The 14860-nt window shown below is 33.5% G+C and overlaps 1 protein-coding gene across 1 annotated transcript; it reads left to right on the top strand.

Annotated features, from left to right (window-relative positions):
* Window positions 1-1096: 1096 nt before the first annotated feature.
* LOC123658809 (ubiquilin-1) lies at window positions 1097-14169 on the top strand. The gene is made up of 11 exons (XM_045594109.1): window positions 1097-1287; window positions 1408-1594; window positions 1791-1888; window positions 1972-2115; window positions 5949-6087; window positions 6319-6426; window positions 7353-7612; window positions 7896-8009; window positions 11625-11816; window positions 12536-12668; window positions 12997-14169. The coding sequence occupies exons 1-11, from the start codon at window positions 1186-1188 to the stop codon at window positions 13071-13073; spliced, it is 1554 nt and encodes a 517-aa protein (XP_045450065.1). The 5' UTR covers window positions 1097-1185; the 3' UTR covers window positions 13074-14169.
* The last annotated feature ends 691 nt before the right edge of the window (window positions 14170-14860 follow it).

Here is a 14860-nt window from a genome sequence, read left to right as displayed (position 1 = left end):
TCAAACAAACAACTACTCTGGTGTAGTAGTGCGTGTGCCATGTACGTGCCTAAACGGTGGCGTTTTGTGGCTTCGATTCCGGATGGATATTTGTATTTGTATAAATATTTCTTAAACGTTAAGTTGTCGGTTCCGGTTGCTATCATATACACTTGATAGCATTCGTTCTTCTTCTTCTTTAGGGTTTTCAATAGTGCCAAATGAGCACAGATGATTTTGCCAATGTCACGTAGAATGGAGAATACACGAAGGAGATTGATCGTTAACACTCGTTACTCACAGTAGGGGAATAATGGAATATGTCCATTGTGACTACGTTCTGGATTGAGTTGATTCTTCTCCTACATGGAGAAAGAGGCCAATGCCCAGGAGTGTAATGTTACAAGGTAAATCGCAAATACATAGGTAAATTTACAAATAAAATATTTATAGCCAAATTAACTAACCTCCATTTATTTTATTAAAATTAGGTTTATAAATAGATCAACAAATATTTGCACAAGGCATTCTCTGAACTCTTCGCTGAATTCAAATTCGATGTTCCGAAATTAAAAATTAGTTATAAGATGAAGATTTGCTGAAAATAAAATTTAACGGAACAACATTTTTCTCACAGTATAAATAGCGATGTTAAAAAATTATAAATAGATAGATACCTAATTTAATTTGAACGATTTCATTAAAATTTTGTTAGTAAAATTGCATTTTGGTACGCCGGTTTTTGTTTTGTCAGCTGTCACCAAACAACTATTATTAATAATAATTTTATCATTTTACCTTCATTTTACATATAATTTCAAATTATATAATAAAATATGTGATATAAAATAAAATTGTTCAAAACAATAATTGCTGTAATTTTAAAAACCAATGTGTGTGCTAAATTGATAATTCTATAATAAATCAGATTATGAAAATAATAATTAAAGTCAAATTAAATTTATAATATTAAAGAAGCTAATCAGCCCATTTTTGTTAACTCTAGTCTCTCTAGTAGTTTGTCTCTCTTATATATATTTCGTAATTGACTAGTGAAATTACTGCTATGATGATAAATGAAGTTTGTATGTAACGTAAATTTCAGAACGCAACTTTATGTATTATCTGCTTGTATCGCAAAGTCGTCAAATCGAGTGCTACTATTTGCTATTCCGCCAAAGTACAGAGTCATCTAGAATTGATAAAATGGCAGAAGGCCAGGACGAACCCAAAAAGATCACAATTACCGTAAAAACGCCTAAAGAAAAGCAGCAAGTAGAAATTGAAGAGGATGCCGATATTAAAAAAGTGAGTACTGAGACGTTAAGCTACTTATTTATGGCGTAATAACATAGATATTGCATACGCAATCACTGATGACATTTCTTTAATTATTCGGCAAGAAAGTAAATTAATGTATAATTTCAGCTTAAAGAAGTGCTATCTCCTAAATTCAACGCTGAACCGGAGCAGCTATGCCTCATTTTTGCTGGAAAAATAATGAACGACGCTGACACACTAAAGCAGCACAACATTAAGGATGGGTTGACAGTTCATCTTGTTATCAAGACCCCTCCAAGGCCAGAGCCCGAAGTTGGGACTCGTCGTCCGCCAGGTAATTTAATGGGATCGCCATGAATATAGTGTGTGATTCAATGTATGCGAGTGTTCTTGTGTCTGTAGAGTGAAGTTTAATATGTCAATTTCATTCACCACTCTTTCGTATTAGACCAACCATTATGAATAACATAACTCCTAATTTAGATTTACCAATCAAAACGATATATAATTTTGTAATTTTATGGTTTTAGCCGATATTGGTGCAACACCATTTGGATTAAACTCGCTTGGAGGTCTGGCTGGTCTCGAGAGCTTGGGTCTTGGACAAAGTACATTTATGGATCTACAGGTAAAGGAATATCGAGATTACTAAATTTATTAATATTATAAGTTCAAACAGTGAATTATTTTTTTTTTTTTTTTATATTTTAGGCCCGCATGCAAAATGAACTTTTGTCCAACCCAGAAATGTTAAGACAAGTCTTAGATAATCCGTTAGTACAACAGATGATGAATGATCCAGAAAATATGCGTACATTGATTACATCTAATCCGCAGATGCAGGACTTGATGGCGGTAAGTAAAATTATAAAACTTTTACTAGTATAGTAAATAATAACATAATTAACATCTTAAAACAGTGTCAGCCAATTTTATTGTTTGGTTTTAAAGTGTTAAAGAACTTTACAGAGAAAATTCTATTTTTTAAGTTTAAAATTAAAACAATGCAAACATTTTATAAAAATTATCTTAGATTCATTGAAAATATGAAACCGAGCCAGACTTAAAAAAAAATCTTGTAAGGTTTAGTTTTATCTAAAATATTCTATTAGTTCATTTTGTATAAATTGTATATACTATATGGTAATATTATATGCAGATTTTGTATAAAAACTTCTTAATAATAATCTTTTTCCTTAAATAAATTAATTGTATAAAATTTGTGAATAATAACATTAATATATAGATATAGTTACTGGACAGCTTCTAAGACGTTTTTAAGAAAATAAATGAAGTAGGCTTATGTCATAAGCACTTTTTCTGTTAAATAATTTTAAAATATAAACTGCTGACCTTGATTTTAGTTGGTAATTATTAATAACATCTTATAGGACCTTTGTCATCAGTTGTAAACTATCAGACCTAATTATAGCAGTATCTAACAGATAAATGTTATTTAACTGTTTATTTTATATCATAAAACTTCTTTACCATTCAGGCATATCTATCTGAAAGTTATAGTTTATTAATTTAAAAAATAATAATTCAGGTGGACCATAGGTGTGTTCCCCATACTTGTGGTATTAAAAAGTATACACTCACTTCAAGAAATCAGATATGCAACAATATTGCTTGCACTACCAAAGTCTCAAATTTCAATAATTTAATATGTTAAAAAATAATGATGCCAAATTGTGTCATTCCTACAGTTAAAAAACATGACTTAGTCACAGTGGTGACTCAATCATGGTGTGATATTATTAGTATGAATTTAAGAAATTATGAAAATTTTCAACATATAATTAAAGAAAAAAAAAATTCTTCTGAACTCAATTTAATATTGTAGTACAGTTCAGAATTGTGTAAAAGTTTCTTTAAACAGAAGCTGATAAAAAGGTGTTAAAAATTTATTGTTCACCACAAATACATTACAAAGTACAAACAAAGCTTAAATGTGGTACTTACATATTATGAAGACCAATGTTCAGACTTATGTCTACTTAGCCATTTCTTCCAGAAGACCCAAACATAAAAAGAAAAACTTAATATCTAGATTGGATAGGTGGTGTAGCTGTATAATAAACTTACATACAAAATTTCTACATTCTAATACACTGTTTCCCAAAGTGGGCGATAACACCCTCTTGTGGGCGCTGCAGTACTAAAGGGGGGGTAAGAGACCTAGAAAAAAAAGGTGGCATTGTGTAGAGGCGGGGGGGTGGGGCGATTTGTCATTTAATCCATAAGGACTCTCGACTACAACTTGTGAACATCAACTAATATTCATTAAAAGATTGCTCAAAGGGGGCACTATAAAATAATTTATTCTCTTAGTGGGCAGAAGACAAAATAAGTTTGGGAACCCCATCTAATACTTAAAGAAAATACATAAAGAAATAAAAAAAATGTAATATATTTTCTATCATAAACTAATAAAGTAATTAATAAATGTCAATTGAAGATAAGTAAAGTGAAATAACTAAATACAAATATACATATAAACAAAAATTCTAAAAAAAGTTGCATCATATAACACTATTTAAATGGTTTCTATCTTAAGATAGTGATCCTTTATGTTGTTTTTAAAAGTCATAACAGTGATTTAGCCTCCCTCCCTAATGGGTCAGGGCAGACTAGTCCATAATTTAATAGCCTGAACAGTAATAGACTGACCAAAATACTTGGACTTATATACGGGTAGCTTCAGCATAAGTCTCCTAAATATAAACCGGATGGCAGGATTTTAAGTTTCTAAGCTTGCATCTGCATGACCAAGAATAGATAAGAGAGGAGAGTTTGCCAGCATAATTTTAGAAGGGATTGGTAGAACAGATTTAAAGCGACATAACTAGCTCAATGCTGTATAATTTTTTTTTCTAAATGGTTTTAAATGATCCGACCATATCAGTGTCTTGTCGTAATTAATGCCGAGATTTCTGACAGTGAGGCAACCTAGTACCATTATAAAGAATAAGATAATAAAATGTTTATTTTTACGATCACGCCTAGACTGCCGATAACAATGACTTGCGGCTTACAAAGTTTGATACTAAGTCCATATTGCTTACTCATTTCAAAAAAAATTTCATAGTCCATATTAATTGCGCTTACAATATCCTGTGTGGAATGACAATAAAATTGAATATCGTTTGTATACGTGTGATACTGAAAAAAAAGCACAGTAATTGAATTAATAAAAATTGAAAAAAGGAAGGAAGAAAGGAAAAACGCCGGCTTGAGGTACAGTCCCCAGATTAGACGTCACACCATGAGGAGAAATCCTTATCAGAGCATATGCATTGACGATGCCCTTTGAGGTAACTGAGAAACCAATCTGTCAGAGAAGTTAGCAATGTGAATAAGTACCACCATGAGGAGAAATCCTTATCAGAGCATATGCATTGACGATGCCCTTTGAGGTAACTGAGAAACCAATCTGTCAGAGAAGTTAGCAATGTGAATAAGTACCACCATTAGGAGAAATCCTTATCAGAGCATATGCATTGACGATGCCCTTTGAGGTAACTGAGAAACCAATCTGTCAGAGAAGTTAGCAATGTGAATAAGTACCAAACTTTTTTATTTGTAAAAATGAAGAGTAGAGATCGGTCGGCAATCAGAATCAGTGGCAGCATTAGCTTTTTTAGGAAGCAGAATAGTCTGAGCATCTTTACACTCATCAGGGAATTTACAATAAGTGATGGTATAATTTAGAATGTGTACAAAAACAAGAATAATAATATCTATGATGAGAATAATCATATTACGGCTTATACATATAAGTACGGTACTAACCTCATTCGAAGCAACATTTGGTGAAACAAGAAGAGGTAAACTGTGGAAAATTAGAAGTTGAAAACGATGAAAGGAAATTTAGCCTTTGTTGTTTTTTAACATTATCAACTAAAGTAGAAGAGGACAAATGTTTATTTAAAAGTTCAATGTCGCTATTAACAGAAGTTTTTCGAGATGCTTTACCAACTATAAGTGATTCAAGAAATATTCAAGTTTCAGAAGCGTCTCCGTTTTCAACTGATTTTTGTAGGAAAAGCTTGATAGAAATGTTTGTGTTACAAAGAAACGGAAGTGTATATTCCTCAAAAGAAATAGTAAAATATACTTTGAATTAAGCCCTCTTCCCTTTTAATAATATCATTTGATCAACAATATCCTTTGTACATTTCAACCAAAAATAAATAACATTATATTTCCATATTACATAAAAGACACCCCCTCTCTTCCCGTGGGTATCGTAAGAGGCGACTAAGGGATAACACAGTTCCACTACTACCTTGGAACTTAAAAAGCCGACCGATGGCGGGATAACCATCCAACTACTGGCAATGAAATACACAGGCCGAAGACGGGCAGCAGCGTCTTCGGTGCGACAAAGCCAGCCCTGTGGTCACCAACCCGCCTGCCCAGCGTGGTGACTATGGGCAACACACATGAGTACACACCATTTTTGGCGGCCTATGTCCAGCAGTGGACTGTAATAGGCTGAAATGATGATTACATAAAAACATTATAATGATAGAAGAGTTGAATAAATAATTGATTTGTCTTAAAAGAAAACGTATTTTTAGATTTAGATGTATTACAAACATTCAATAAGTTTTTATCTTTACTCTTAATACAAAATTTCTTTGAATAATATTTAAAGTAAATCATTTATTGTAATTTTACAGAGAAACCCTGAAATCAGCCACATGCTAAACAATCCTGAACTACTACGCCAAACTATGGAATTGGCACGAAACCCTGCTATGCTACAAGAATTAATGAGATCTCATGACAGAGCTATGTCTAACTTGGAAAGCATACCTGGTATTACAATAATAATATTTATATACTCCTTAACTGAATTGTGAAAATTAAAATTAATATGTTTATAATTTTAAACATATTTAGGTATAATATGAAAGTTTGTTGTTTTTTATATAATAAAGTAATATATGGATGTTTAATGTATACATTGTACATAACTTGTGTACAATGTAACAATAATGTGTCAAATACATATTAAAAAAAGTTATATTAATTTAAAAATATTTCCAGGTGGCTACAATGCTCTGCAGCGTATGTACCGTGACATCCAGGAACCAATGTTAAATGTAGCTAGCAGCATGGCAGGAAATCCATTTTCAGGACTTGTCGACAACTCAGGTAATACATAAGTCATTAAAAAACTAATATTTAATAAAAAAATTAAAGGCCATTAAAACATGAATCATGCCTCAAACGTTTTAAGTAAGTCACACAGATGCTTAATTTTATATGTACATGTTTAATTTTCATCTCACAACAATATACATTACTTCTAGATTGCTTACATCATTTAATATTATGAGTACTTACTACAGTAACATATTAAAATAACGATCCTCATAAATTTCTTAATATTCTTCACCTTCAAGATGACGTAATCTTCTCTTTCATTGGATATTGTTTGAATAAAGTTTAATAGTGGTGTAAGTTATCACCTCAACAGGACCGAATGTGTTTACAATATAGTTATTATTATTGGTACAAGTATTTATTTCTTCACTGGGGTGTCTTTGTATGTCTCACTGTAACTTGCAGAGTACATAAAACTTTATAATGGACAATGAATAGCGACCTTTACTCACTATACGAAAATTATTCCGCCAACCCACAGTAGAGCTCTGTGGAGGGTTAAAATCCACAACGAAAATGTGTTTGGCAATCTGTGGGACGTTGTTGGCTGATTTAGTTCGGTTTACTAATTTTAATTGTAAAATTAAAGTATAAATAGACTGATTCTTTTTTAGATACTTTGTATTACAAATAAGTAAAGTACATAAATGCGTTAACCTTTGCACATTTGACTTTCATTAAAAAATTCGCATTAGAATGCTTACTTGTTGAGAAAGTTTATAATCTATAAATAATATTGTTATCTTTTTACAAAAAACAAAAAAAAAAACAATATTATGACTTTACAACAATACCTGTAGAGGAAGACCAGATATTTGTTAATAAAATACCTTTAATAAATATGTTTGTTTTTCAAATGCAGTAAATAAGATAATTAATCAAATAACAAAATTGACAATATTTTATTGTTTTAGATGGCACAAATCCCCAGCAGGGTGCAGAGAATAGACAGCCATTACCAAATCCATGGCAACGCGGAGGTTCTAATCCTACTTCTGGTGGCGGGGGTGGTACTGTTCCAGGGTTAATCAACACTCCGGGCATGCAATCTCTCCTGCAACAAATGTCGGAGAACCCACGCCTCGTGCAGTCAATGCTATCTGCTCCATACACTAATAGTATGCTACAGGCATTCGCTGCCGATCCTGAAATGGCATCTCAGCTCATTAATCAGGTAATAAAAAAAAAATTATAATTATCCTTCTGAAAGTTGAGCTACCTCCTAAGTATAGGACTTAACAACATATATTTGAATAAAACAGCTCATGAATTTATAACTAGTGAATTAAAAACAGTAAACATAAGCATGTAGACTGATATTCGATCATTGCCTATAAATGTGACATTGCTTGACAAAAGAGTTGAGACAAGTTGAATCCAGAAGGATGTTGAGAGATCTCTTTTTAAATAAATATAGAAATATTTATACATATACCGATTTCTCTTTTTTTTTACAGAACCCAATGTTTGCAAATAACCCACAACTACAAGAACAGATCCGCACAATGATGCCACAGATGCTTGCACAGCTACAAAATCCTGAAATGCAACAAATGATGTCTAATCCACAAGTAAGTTACACACCTTATTTTGTATTGTATAGTTAATTACTGACATCGGCTATTGGACGGTGACCTTCAACCTGTTCAGAAACGGTGAATTTTTTGTCTCTAGTGCTAGAAGTGAGGCTCAAGACATGAGGTAATCATATTGTCGTACAAAATTATTGGTCAGTCGCTCTTAACGCCTAAAACTTGTTACTCATTCGCCTTTCGTGTTTGGTTCCTTACCTTTAGGCGCTAAAACTTTGATATTAATCCTACCTTAATAGGAGGTACGTTGGAACGACAACTTTAAATTGATGCGTTCTAATATACTTCATTTTAATTGATTAAGGGCTGTAGCTAAATTAAGGAACATCGACGAGTCACTATATTTTTAACGCGACTATACTATACGTATAATATGACGGCGTCACCGGTGGCAGAGTGATAGAGCTGTCATCATATTCGATATTTGTAATAAAAAATGACGTTATGGCGTTTAACATTATCTTCGCAGTACAGTAATTAAACCCATAACTTGTTATTCTAACAATATCGTCTCACACGACGTACAATACTTTCACAGTGCTGCCCTTACAATAACAATCTTAAATAACTTTTTCAACGCCCCGACATTACAATAACAACAGTATAGTTTTTTTTTTTTAATCTTTATTTTTTTATAGAGAGTTTGTTCACAGGTTGAACATGTCACCCTCATTTTTACATACTAAATCTTATACATGACGCTTAAGATATAGTACCTGAGTGACCGAGCTTAGCTCGGTATTTTTAGTAAATCGTGTTTTTTGGAAATCATATTTAAATACGAATTACATATTGATAAAATATGAATAATATTTTCCGATTTTACCGAAAAAATAATAAAAAATATGAACTAGTTATTTAAATAAAAAACCATGAGTGCAATTAGAAAAAAAAAGAAAAAATAATCGATCAGGAGTAAAAAATAATCGATTTGAACCGTGGTCTCCTCGATTGATCCCGATCGGCCGCTTTCCTAACTGAGCTCTTACAACTTTATTGACAATTGCGAAATCCACCTTCCTATTCTAACGATATTGTAGCCATTTTTTCATTGTCCAAAAACAGGGATAAAACGACATTTTATAAAAATGAATTCTAGCTATATCAATTTAATTTTCGCCCCCGAAATATCCTGCATACTAAATTTCATGAAAATCGTTGGAGCCGTTTCCGAGATTCAGATTATACAAATACTAGCTGTGCCCGCGGCTTCGACCGCGTTGAAATCACTGTGTCACAAAGTTTTCCCGGCAAACTTCCAGTGAAGCTCTCATCAAAATCGACTTAGCCGTTCCGTAAACCTTCCTCTTGAAGCTCTCTCGCCATTGGTGAAACCGCATGAAATTCCGTTCAGTAGATTTTGAGGGAATCGATCACATACACTTTTGGGGACTTTGTTTTATAATACACTAACTTTTGCCCGCGACTACGTCCCCGTGAAGCGCGCGTCGCGTCGAACATAATGGTTCGTTGAATTCGTCAGAATTATGGTATGAAATAATGTAGTAATAATTAAATACTAGTATTGTAGTGTAAATATGTTTAAAATATACTGCATGCAATTTAGTTTTTAATATGGTTCTACGTAAATATATGCCACGGAATAGCGTAACGCACGCTCCTCCGTGACTCCGTGACGACAGGGTTGAATAAAAAAGTATTCTAGTAACGTAAAGGTTAGATATTGTATAAAATATTTTTTTGTCTTACTTATAAGTGATCAATATTAATGTTTCTTGAACACATAGGGTTGGAAACGCGGTTATTTTCCTTTAAACCGACCCTGCTGTATATGTTTCATAGAAACTATCAACCCCAATTAAACCCCCTTAGTGGTGGAATATCGCAAAATCCGTTCTTAGCGGGCGTCTACTAACTATAATCTACCTCCCTGCTAAATTTCATCTTTGTCCATCCTGCATGGATGGACCCTCCAGCAGTTTTTGAGTTCACGTGATGAGTGAGTCAGTGACCTTTCTCTTTTATATATATATATATATATATAGATTACGATGCATTATTAGGACACCTCCATACCATTTATAGACCATACATTTTAAATTTTTAAGTCTCTTACTTTAAAAACATAGGACTTTCATACAAACTTCCAACGCCCGTTTTATCCCCTTAGAGGTCGAGTTTCGTAAAATTCGTTCTTAGCGGGTATCTACGCCCTATAAGGAGCCTACGGTACTACCAGCCTAGTAACGGTTTTTTCGTATGCAACCAATAAGAACTCTGACAATGACCATTTAATGATGATACGATTTGCATTAAGCCATAGCTATTAAAAGACTTTAATTTTAACAAAATTTTTCCCGCCAAATAATATCTCCGTACGCGTAAATGCTATAAGTTAACCTCTTATTCCATCACATGAATAGCAGTAGTTCTTAAAAACCCACCAATTACTCTCATACATTGACTTTAAATTCTATCTAAACAGCAGTATATTGTTAATCCATAAATTAGCAACGAATTATTACACAATATGGCTTACCACGACAAATGTTTTATTTATCACCACTAAAAGTTTGTACAAAACTGGTCGAAATATGTGGCAACGCGTTCTGAATTTCATTTTCATTCAGCAAAATCTCTCTATAATCTTCTGAAAGATCTTGGCCTGTCGAAAACTGCAGTAAGTTCTATTTTAGAACAAGTATCTAAGGCTGCACTAACAGGTTCCTACTAAGTTTGGCTAGGCAGAGCGGGCAACTCGAGCAGTGTAGATGAGCGTTGATGCGCATCTCAAAGAGGTCCTTCTTAAACCTACACCTAGGTTGCAAGTCCTGGGAACTGCTCTGAGTTTCTCTCTCTGCCACACGATGGACCCGGCAACCGCACGATGAATCCATGGAATGCTAAGAAGTTTGTCTCTCTTTACGATTTCCTTATACTCCCTTGATCGACGTGGATAACTTATCTCGGACCGATGGAAGTGACGTGGTCACTGTGTGATAAAAATTAAACAAATTATATTTATTTTGAGTAGTTTTATTTGAGATAATGTATACACATGTGCTGTGTGGCTACGGCACTAAAGAATTTAGCCACCCCCTCTCTTCCCGTGGGTGTCGTAGGCGACTAAGGGATAACAAGGTTCCACAACCACCTTGGAACTTAAGAAGCCGACCGATGGCGGGATAACCATCCAACTGCTGGCTTTGAAATACACAGGCCGAAGACGGGCAGCAGCGTATTCGGTGCGACAAAGCCAGTACTGCGGTCACCAACCCGCCTGCCCAGCGTGGTGACTATGGGCAAAACACATGAGTTCACGTTATTTTTGGCGGAAACTTGTGGAGGCCTATGTCCAGCAGTGGACTGTATAGGCTGTAATGATGATACACATGTAAAGATAAAAGTATACAAAATGGAATGACCTTCCTCCTGTTTTCCCTGAACGCTATAATTTAGGAGTTTTTAAGCATTAATTTTACATATAGACATCTTTTCCCTAAAGGCTGGCAAAGCACCCAAAACTTCTCTAATATTGCAGATGTCCATGAGAGACAGTAGCCATGTAAAATCAGATAGCTGTTCTGCTTCCCTTATTATAAAAACTATTTTGTATAAATAAACAAATTGCAGGCACTGAACGCGTTGCTGCAAATACAACAAGGCATGGAACAGCTACGTTCAGCAGCGCCGAGCCTTGTAAACAACCTAGGATTCGGTCCGGCCGCTGCCGCCGCTCAACCGCCCGCCGCCCCCACTACCCCCGCTACTCCCGCAGCCGCCCCTCAGGCACGCCAACAACAGAACTCGGAGCTCTTTACACAGGTACATACTTCATTTTTCTGTAGTGTGTAGTAGTACGTGTGCCGTGTCGGCGCCTACACACCAGCGGTTTCCGGATACAACGCCCTGGGGATGGATATTTGTATTTACAAATATTTCTTTCCAGTTTGGATGTCTGTCCTTGTTAATCTCTTCACTGTGCCTCGAAGAGCACTTTAAGCTGTTGGTCCCGGTTTTTATCATACACACCACCAATCCACAGTGGAGCAGCGTTGTGGATTAAACTTCAATCCTTCTCCTAAACTAACCTGCAGAAAGTGGCCTGTGCCCAGCTAAAGGATATTATATATAATTTATAATAAGAAATGTAAAATAATAAAGATTTTATTAATAATATTAAAGAAACCCTTCTCAGGTGACCCCTGGGCTAGAACCATATACACACTTAGGACATTCAATTTAATGGTATTTCCTATACATACACCCTTTTTTTACGTGTGGAAAATCCATCATGGATACCCTCCAGCGTGGGGGCCAGAGGGTTATGTCAGACTCCTACTGACCACCACGTGTGAGCAGTCGTCTGCCTGGGTGGGGCGAAATGGGGTTGCGCTAGCATTCGCCACCTTCCTGTACATACACCCTCCATTAACCATTTATTAAGCAAACTACACTATAGTGATAGTTAAAACTTTTTATTTTATAAATATTTTACAAGTTTAACATTATTTTAGTTTATATAAAGTTTTAAATTATTTCAGTTTATGCAAAGAATGGTGTCGGCAATGGCAAATAATCAAAATAATTCACAACAACCACCTGAGCAACGCTACTCTCAACAGCTTGAGCAACTGACTGCCATGGGATTCCTTAACCGTGATGCTAATTTGCAAGGTATGTAATTTGTAGAACAATACTGCTCCTTCACTGATTCAGACAAGGATTGTTGACTTTTGATACTTTTATTTGACTATTTGTTGTTATATGTACAGTTTTAATAACATTATTAAGACAAAAGTCAAAACTTGTTACATTGTTAAGTAATTGAAAATGTTGATTTAATTAGTTAAATGTACTTTGCCTTATTGTATTGTCTATTAGTAGAATATCGTAAGTACTAAATATTTTCAAATTGACAAACTTACACTATAGACTGATTTATGTTAGTTGGTAATGGAAAACAGATTTATAATATGTTACATATTCATACTTCTATTTACAGCTCTTATTGCAACATTTGGAGATGTGAATGCAGCAGTGGAAAGGCTACTGGCACTTGGGCAGTTGTCTATGAGCTAACATCCGCGCGGCCGCCATCGTAACCCTTACTCACTTAAACCACAGACTTGAATTAATCACGATTTTTTATTCAGTTTTATGTTGAATAATTATAAAAAACACAAAATGTGTGTAGCGTTCATTCACACTATATGTCTTACTACTACTTGTACTTTTCTTCTCGGACAGCAAAATGTCATATTATATTATTTTAATTTCAAAACGTGGTGCAGGTGCGCTATAATTAAAATGATAGAAAATCAACAAATGGAATAAACTCAGTCAAAGACACTATCATAATGTCTGTAATTATCAAATTATTTCTTAAATTAAATAATTTAAATTCATTCCTTCTTATTTTAGGTATATTAATTTGTTTCTAAATAGAAATATACCATCTTAAATTTTGGACTAAGGTTATATAATAAACGTTTCATTGTTTAGTATATTTGAAAGTAATATATAATTTTATTACTTAAATTTATTTTTCCTGTATCTTCAATCTGTAAAGGTACATTAATGCATAGTTTTAGTTCACGTATATTTAGGTAAACGATGTAGGTTATGTAAATAGTTTTGCTTTAAAAATGAGTGATGAAGACAGTCCTGGCAATTAATATAAATTAATTTTGTGCTATTATAATTTACAGTATTTGGAAATTTGATAATAATAATTTTTAAATTTCTAATGCTTATAATGTACAATTTGTATAAATAAAAATGCTAAATACAAAAAAAGCTAAAATTGATGATAAGAAATATTTTTTTTTTTTGTTATTGAACACTAATTTATTTGTGTTGCTACCTAATTAAACAGGATTGGCAAAGTAAATTGCTTCTTTATTATAGGGGTTAGGAGGATATTAAACTTATCTGAGTGGGTATACATTAAATCCCTAATGGTGTTTATGATTGTACAGTTATTTTTGTATTTTATTCTGAAGTGGTAAAACTCTAGAATTAAGCTATTGCTTTATTCTATTACATGTGTAACAAGTTTTAATTTGTAAAAACAATTGATACCTGTTGCTCACTTTTATTGGTGTTTCGTTAAATTTCCAAGAATTATATAGAATTACTACTACAAAACTATGTATCAATAAAGTTCGAAAACGCTTGGATGCCTTTTTCTTACTCATTCATATTTTTATGACTAAAAATTGTCATAACCTTTTATTCTATGATGGAATTTTACGTGGTGCGTACAAATCAATATATATAATGATAATTTACCGGTTGGTTTGTCTGTACATGGAAGATATATGCCAAAGAATGCTGGGACCTTTATCAACGCAAATAGCACCCAAAACAATGTTTGTTAGAATTTTTGTCTGTTTATCTGTGCGTTTGTGCACGCTAATCTCAAAAACAGCTTATCCGATTTAGATATAGTTTCACGAATTTATTGTGGTAAGCTTTACTTAATACTTAGTGTTTGTTTCATGTCAATCGGTTCATAAATAAAAAGTTATGCTAATTTAAAGAATCAGTTAAAAATGTATATAAGGTCAACCGGGGCTAATGCGTCACAATACTTTGAGTATCGTATTTATTTGAATATAAAAAATATATTATAAGCCCTCATAAGCTGTAACTCATGATACATCTTAGGAAATTTTATCAAATTTTATATTTTATTACAATTTCATGGCATTTTTAATAACTTCTATGTGTAAATGACGTTTTTACCAAAGCTGGGATTTTTATACGCAATAACCCCAAGTGGGGCGAATGCGTCTTTCACTAGTATTATGAGCTTGGAAAAGCGATTCACAAATTTAAATAGAGATAATTTAAGGAAGTACTAG

The sequence above is a fragment of the Melitaea cinxia genome, chromosome 13 (genome assembly GCF_905220565.1).
Source record: "Melitaea cinxia chromosome 13, ilMelCinx1.1, whole genome shotgun sequence".
NCBI lineage: Eukaryota > Metazoa > Arthropoda > Insecta > Lepidoptera > Nymphalidae > Melitaea > Melitaea cinxia.
Note: the sequence above shows the minus strand (reverse complement) of the source record. Positions and strands in the feature narration are given on the sequence as shown.

Excerpts from the sequence above, each read along its gene's own strand:
- LOC123658809 (XM_045594109.1), top strand. The coding sequence starts at position 1,186 with ATGGCAGAAGGCCAGGACGAACCCAAAAAGATCACAATTACCGTAAAA. Across the intron at positions 8,010-11,624 it reads AAATGATGTCTAATCCACAA|GCACTGAACGCGTTGCTGCA; the intron begins GTAAGTTACACA and ends AACAAATTGCAG. Across the intron at positions 11,817-12,535 it reads ACTCGGAGCTCTTTACACAG|TTTATGCAAAGAATGGTGTC; the intron begins GTACATACTTCA and ends AAATTATTTCAG.